At 37.0% G+C, this 6,989-nt stretch overlaps 1 protein-coding gene across 3 annotated transcripts; it reads left to right on the top strand.

The window, feature by feature from the left end:
* Positions 1–2,992: 2,992 nt before the first annotated feature.
* Positions 2,993–5,441, top strand: LOC120432881 (E3 SUMO-protein ligase ZBED1-like). Of its 3 annotated transcripts, XM_039598229.1 has the most exons (4): positions 2,993–3,038; positions 4,276–4,483; positions 4,837–4,987; positions 5,093–5,441. In XM_039598229.1, the coding sequence occupies exons 2-4, from the start codon at positions 4,344–4,346 to the stop codon at positions 5,219–5,221; spliced, it is 420 nt and encodes a 139-aa protein (XP_039454163.1). In that variant the 5' UTR covers positions 2,993–3,038; positions 4,276–4,343; the 3' UTR covers positions 5,222–5,441. The 3 variants fall into 3 exon arrangements, with proteins under 3 accessions (XP_039454163.1, XP_039454161.1, XP_039454158.1); XM_039598227.1 differs by lacking the exon at positions 2,993–3,038 and having other exon boundaries at positions 3,656–4,483; positions 4,837–4,961; XM_039598224.1 differs by lacking the exon at positions 2,993–3,038 and having other exon boundaries at positions 3,656–4,483.
* The last annotated feature ends 1,548 nt before the right edge of the window (positions 5,442–6,989 follow it).

Here is a 6,989-nt window from a genome sequence, read left to right as displayed (position 1 = left end):
GCATGAAATAATAGTATCTAATTCTTCAATTTTTGAACAATTGGATACTATTTTTTTTCAATTAGTTAAATAAAGGTAAGTATTGTCACCAGAAATTTAAGACTGGTCCCCATAAGATATAAACCACAAGGTTAAAAGTAAGTAAGTCTTACTGGGTGGGGGTGGGGGTTATTATAGAGGCTACAAACCCAGAAACATGGGGTGTAGTACATCAGTAGTGAAATAGATACTAGGTTTTACCCCACAAGTTCACTTGCAGTGTTTCAGTACAGTGTTGAGCTATTTTAAAGTGTTAAAAATTAAGATGGAAAAAATTCTTTATTATTAATTTGTTTTCATTATTCATTATTAATAAAATTGTATATAATTCCATTTTTGTTGCTACATGATAAATATGGCATTGTGATTTGAACTCTTTGAACAAATGCTACTTCCAGATGATAATACGTGTTAGCGTAATACGTCACTACCAGCGTCATCACATGTTACAGTGTTGTTATATATTTATTTATTTATATATATCGATAGTATCACAAAGATTCAGATCACAGCACTCTCAAGCAGTGACACAGGTCTGCAATTATTTACTTGTTTCATTAATGCAAAAGGCCTTTGGTTTTGTTGAAGAGTAAATGTGTGTACTTTGGTAAGCTTAATTTTGAGAATAACTCCAAACTAATAATAAAAATTGAAGACACATTACAGACCTTCTGAATTTGAACTGAGAACTCTGGAGTCAGGTATAAATTTGCTGTGTTTTGTTTTTACATCAATTTTTTGAAAAGCTCATCATTTTTACTAAAGTATATTATTTTTGGATTACAGATATTTTTGTGGGTCATATTTAAAATTTAAATTAAAATAAAAATTTAAAAAAAAGGTTTGAAATATTTGAATTTATATGTAATGGATATAACAAATGAAAGTCAGATTTTTTTGTTTTTGTTTTGTTTTAGTACTGATATTGAGTTGTACAGTATATGTGCTGGTCAGTTGACTCGCTCTCCCTCAGCTGGTCGACACCATGCAATTAGGAGTGGGTTTAAAAAATCGATTTATCGATTAAAATCGATTCTAACTGGAATAAAACGATATCGATTCATTAAATCCTGAAATCGATTTTTTTATACATATGTAGTTTGCCGCGTATGAAACTTGCAAGCGGTTAACATGAGGAAGTCACGCGAGAGTTAAGTGACTTGGATGCATGAACCATCATGGCTACTCCCGTGAAGGTGCCACCGAGCCTAAAGGCAGATGTCTGGCAATACTTTGGATTTAAGAACTGTGAAGACAGTGAAGAGCCGGACAAAAGCAAAGCCATATGTAAGATGTGCAAAATGGAGGTAAAGCAATCTCAGAAATCATTTAACGAGGCATCATCCAGATATCCCGCTAGCAAAAATGGCCGACACCAAGCAACCCTCACTCGAAAAGGCATTTGCAGTGAAGTTGGCATCCACTTCTCCACATGCCCAAAAAATAACCCTCTGTCGCAACTTTCATATGTAAGGATATACGTCCATACAGCGTTGTTGAAAATGATGGCTTCCAAAACCTCATTAATACGCTACAACCACGTTATGTTTTACCAACACGCAAACATTTGAGTGAAGTGGTAATCCCAAACATGTATGAAAAAGTGAAACACGATGTTACACCATCACTCAAGTCAGCAGAGAGAGTCGCTATAACCTGTGACAGCTGGACATCCAGAGCAACAGATAACTACCTGACTATCACCTCACTAGGGCTGGGTATCGTCACTGATTTCTAGAATCGACTCGATTCCGATTCATAAGGTCCCAAATCGATTCTATAAAAAGAAAGCTGACACTTGTGAGACTTTATCCAAGGTGTAAGCATCACAGCAGATGCCTTTGTGTCAAAGTAACCGAGGATAAAACACAGAAAAACATGAAGGCGGTTTTCCTGGTCTGGGTTTTTATCGCAGATGACCTTAAAAATATTATGCAGTAGATCAAAAATGAAGTGAAGCAGAGCAAAGTTACAGAGGTTTGATTAGAGACACAGCTAAGTTTTTTGCAATTTTGCATAATTTTAAAAAGTTTAAATTTGTTCAGTATTGAACAGCAGAAATGAGGCTTTCTTGTCGGAAGTAAGTAAAAAAAAAAAACAAAGAAAAAAACAGCGGCCAACACCATAGACTGGTGGGTAATAAGTAAGCGAATAATGCAAAAAACAGAGATTTTTAGAAGGGAAACTATTCCTGAGAAAGAGAAAGAGAGAGAGAGAGAGCTCTACATGAAGTCTGATTTTATCATGGTGGAAGCAAAACAGCAAAAGTAAGAGGAAATTCGTGACCAGTGTTGGTCAAGTTACTTGAAAAAAGTAATCAGTAACTAATTACTGATTGCTTCCCCAAAAAAGTAATCCTGTTACTTTACTGATTACTTATTTTCAAAAGTAATTAATTACTTAGTTACTTAGTTACTTTTTGAAAACACAATTTACAACCTGAATAGGTGATAAAGCGATAGATCTTTCAGCCCAATTCTACTTTTTCTGCATAATCCATCATACAAAATGTAATCAAATGGAAATGTCTCTTTTTAAAACTTGTTTTATTAGTTTTAATCTTTTAACTTTATGCATCAAGCAAAAATTAAATTATATGCAACATTCTCTGACTGGAAGAAATTTGTTTAACATTTAAACCTATTTTCTGCACATTCCAGCACATAAAATAAAATATTTTTTTGTGTTTACACTCACTCTTTCAAATAGATGCAAGTAAAACACAGCAGAAAATAAATAAAGTCAAAGGCTAGTTGCTCTATTTTCACCTGTAAAGCAGGACTGGGGTAGGCGGAGGTTTACCCTGGTGCAGGTGTGCCGCAGCGGTCAGTTGAAGACTCCGCGAGTTTCTCTGTGAATTTCCTATTACAGTCGTAGCGCACTTGGGGCTTGCTTGGAAGTTAAGGGGGTTTTTTTCGCTGTAAAAAGAAGTTTTCTTCCCACGCACAACGGACGCTAATGTTTTTTGTCACTTTTTATGGAATCAAACTCAAAGTAAGGTCAGTACTTCCACGCTCTCATACTCTCTCCCGTACTTGATATATTATCCATTGTTGATCTGCAGACAGCTGTTGTCACAAACGTTGCACTCGCCTACGTCACTATCATGAGACATTCTCACAAAAAACTCACGGTTTTAGTAACGCAGTAACGCAGCGTTCCTACGGGAAAGTAACGGTAATCACTTACATTACTCGTTACTTGAAAAAAGTAATCGGATTACAGTAACGCGTTACTTCTCTGTTCGTGACGATGTTTATGTGAAGCAAAATGTGAAGCGTAGTTTGGATCGCCTTTGGCTGCTGGTTTAGTCAATATTGTTTGGAGAGAGATAAAACCTGCAGCTTCAGAATCTAGCGCAAAAAGGACGTAAACACAAAGCTCCCACCAACTCTTCAAAATCAGTGAGCTGTTGGCTTTCAGCCCCGTGTCCGCGTACGTGCCATCGGTGAGAAAAGCGACAGCTCACTGATTCGGATGCGTTCGGTCCGCGTTTTGTGTTTACGTCTTTGTGCAGAATCCCTGTGCCTGCTCTCATTTCCTGTTTTAGCTGTTTGGTGTTGTAGAAATTTTGTGAGGTTTAACCTGAGATTCTGGCGTTTCGGGCAAAATAAATTTATTTTTAAAAATCGATTCAGAATTTTAATGAATCTATATCACATTATCCAAGCCAGAATCGATTTTAATCAATAAATCGATGATCAAAACCCACCCCTACACCTCACACCATATCGACCAGGAGTGGAGACTCGTGTCTCATGTCTTACAGACAAGAACCACTGAAGCAAGCCACACAGCAGTTAATTTATCTGAAATTAGGTTCAAAGCAATCGAAGAATTGGAGCTTACAAACAAAACTCCAGTCATCGTAACTGACAATGCTACAAATATGGTGCGAGCTGGAAATAACGGGCTGGTTGCACATTGGTTGTTTTGCCCACACACTCAATTTAGCTTCACAAGCAGGACTAAAAGTTCCAGCTGTTGCTCAGCTGCTTGGCCGAGTGAGACGCATAGCATCCTTTTTTCATCGCAGCACTGTTGCAAGTCGCAAGCTTAAAGAGAAGCAAAAGATACTGAATCTACCTGCCCATAAGCTGGTGACTGATGGGGTGACCAGATGGAACAGCACATTGGAGATGCTGGAATGCTTCCTAGAGCAACAACCAGCAATCTCTGCAGCTCTACTCTCACCTGAAGTGAGGAGAAGTGACAGTAATCTCTGTACTCTTACAGAGGCTGACATAACTGATGGAGAAGATATAGTGAAAGCTTTGAAGCTGCTGAAAGCAGCCACACTGGTTATGTCTGAAGAAAAGTCCCCAACCCTTTCCATCATTGCACTTCTGCATGCACAACTGCTGGAGAAGATGATCAGTGTCTCTCACGACTCTTCACTGATTAAAGACCTCAAGACTGCTGTACATGACAACTTGAAGTCAAGGTATGTTTATGAATTGTGTGTATATGCCATGCATGAGTGTAACTGTATGGATGCATGTATTACATGAAAATTCTTACTACAGTGAAAATATATATATATTATAAAAATGTTAGTTAAACCCTCTTGTCTAGTAATATGCCTTTTGATTTTATATCTATATCTATCGATCTATCTCTCTATCTATATGTGTGTGTGTGTGTGTGTGTGTGTGTGTGTGTGTGTGTGTACATATATAAATTATGGAAACAAAGTTGTATATTAATGTTTCTGATCTTGCATGAGTGTATGTAACCATGCACATGTATATTCAACATAATAAACTGTGAGTTAAATGTGCAAAATCTCTTTTCAAGATATGGGGCCCTAAAGGACAAGCTGTACATTGCATCAGCATTAGATCCTCGCTTTAAGGCCCTGCCATTCTTGTCCAAAGAGGCCTGTAACAACACATTCTCTCAGTTGGTGTTGGAAGCAGCAGGTTTGGAGAACGTGGACACAGCTATTGTGAATTACAGAAACAAAAACAAAAAAATTATTGGTTTTTTACACTACTCGAGTTAGAATATAAATAGTAATTTCTTTATTAATGAAGTTTTCATTTTTCTACAGCGAGAGTCTGATGGTGACACATCTGAGGAAACTGTCCCTGACATCTCTCTTGGTGGTGTTGATGAAGTGGATTATGCCCCTCCAATTAAGAGGTCAAAGGACTCTGCATTAATATGTGTGAGACACTAACAGCAAAAGTATTTCTCTGAGGTTTTACTGATGTTTACAAAAGATACGTTCTATTTGCACTGGATCCCTGATCCACTTGAAATGTTAAGTTGCTTTTAAATGTATGTATGAAAATAAATATATACTAATGTTAATTAAAAAGTACATTATTGTAACTGCTTTAGTATCTGTTCTTAATTTTGAAATTTATATATTTCATTCACAAGGCTTAGAGGGTTCTTTTGACAGTACATATACAAGATGAATTATCATAATTTTATATATATTCTGGTTCATATAATAATATTTTGGACTGATTCAAAATCAAATCGAATTGAATCGAATCGTGGATTGAATCGATTTGGGACCTTGTGAATCGGAATTGATTCTAGAAATCAGTGACGATACCCAGCCCTAAATGCAATTTAAAGTAACAGAGTTGGCAAAAGCCAATATAAACTAAATGTGACAGGAGACATTTGGTGCAAGTCCCTTCATTATTTAAAAAAAGACTACTGTTAACAAAATAATGAAACTAAGCTTCCACTTCAGCAACTTATCAGTGACAGGTGTTTTTTTAATTATTGTGTTTTTTAAATTAATGTAACTTATAGTTGAAGTATATCAGTAGAATATTCAAGAATAATTATATAAGAATCATTCTACTGTCACCTCTCTAATTCAATTCAATTATATTTATACCGTGCCAAATCACAACAACAGTCGCCTCAAGATGCTTCATATTGTAAGGTTGACCCTACAATAATGCATACAGAGAAAAACCCCAATAATCATATGACCTCCTATGAGCAAGCACTTTGGCGACAGTGGGAAGGAAAGACTCCCTTTTAACAGGAAGAAACCTCCGGCAGAACCAGGCTCAGGCCGAGGTGGCCATCTGATACCACTGGTTGGGGTGAGAGAAGGAAGACAGGATAAAAGGGAGCCAGAGCCAAAGGTGAGTAAAGAAGAAATACTCAATGCATCATGGGAATCCCCCAGCAACATACACCGATTGTAGCATAACTAAGGGAGGCTTCAGGGTCACCTGATCCAGCCCCAAGTATACGCTTTAGCAAAAAGGAAAGTTTTAAGCCTAATCTTAAAAGTAGAGATAGTGTCTGTCTCCCAAATCCAAACTGGAAACTTGTTCCATAGAAGAGATGCCTGAAAACCGAAGGCTCTGCCTCCCATTCTACTTTTAAATACTCTAGGAACAACAAGTGAGCCTGCAGTGTGAGAGCGAAGTGGTCTAATGGGGTGATACAGTACTATAAGGTCATTCAGATAAGATGGGGCCTGATTATTCAAGACCTTGTATGTGAGGAGCAGGATTTTGTAATAATAATTATGTAACTGAGTAAAGGTTGACATCTCCTTTTTTTCAAATAGCTGAACTGCTTTAAAACCCCAACAAAACTGGTGATCTGCCAGACCTGTGAACACTGGGTGAGTAATAAAAAGATACAGAGCACTACGAAGATAAGAATTTCAGTTGTTAGCTTTTCCAATGAAGTATATATGCAAGTTAAGATATTACATATTATGTAAAAACTACTGTCTGTTTCATTATGTTTTATTGTCCCTAATTATGATTTTTTATTATAATGATTAAACAAACACTATTAGAAATATATTTTCTGTGTGTGTCTTTCTGTGTGGAGTTTGCATGTTCTCCCCGTGTTTGTGTGGGTTCACTCCGGGCACTCCAGCTTCCTCCCACAGTCCAAAGACATGCAGTTAGTGGGGTTAGGTTAATTGATTATTCTAAATTGCCCATACATGTGAA

The sequence above is a fragment of the Oreochromis aureus genome, linkage group 2 (assembly GCF_013358895.1).
Source record: "Oreochromis aureus strain Israel breed Guangdong linkage group 2, ZZ_aureus, whole genome shotgun sequence".
Taxonomy (NCBI): Eukaryota; Metazoa; Chordata; class Actinopteri; order Cichliformes; family Cichlidae; genus Oreochromis; species Oreochromis aureus.
This window is presented reverse-complemented; position numbering and strand designations above follow the sequence as displayed.

Coding starts and splice junctions, on each gene's coding strand:
- LOC120432881 (XM_039598224.1), top strand. CDS start 3,918: ATGCTACAAATATGGTGCGAGCTGGAAATAACGGGCTGGTTGCACATT. Junction 4,484..4,836: donor CATGACAACTTGAAGTCAAG/GTATGTTTATGA, acceptor TCTCTTTTCAAG/ATATGGGGCCCTAAAGGACA. Junction 4,988..5,092: donor AGAACGTGGACACAGCTATT/GTGAATTACAGA, acceptor ATTTTTCTACAG/CGAGAGTCTGATGGTGACAC.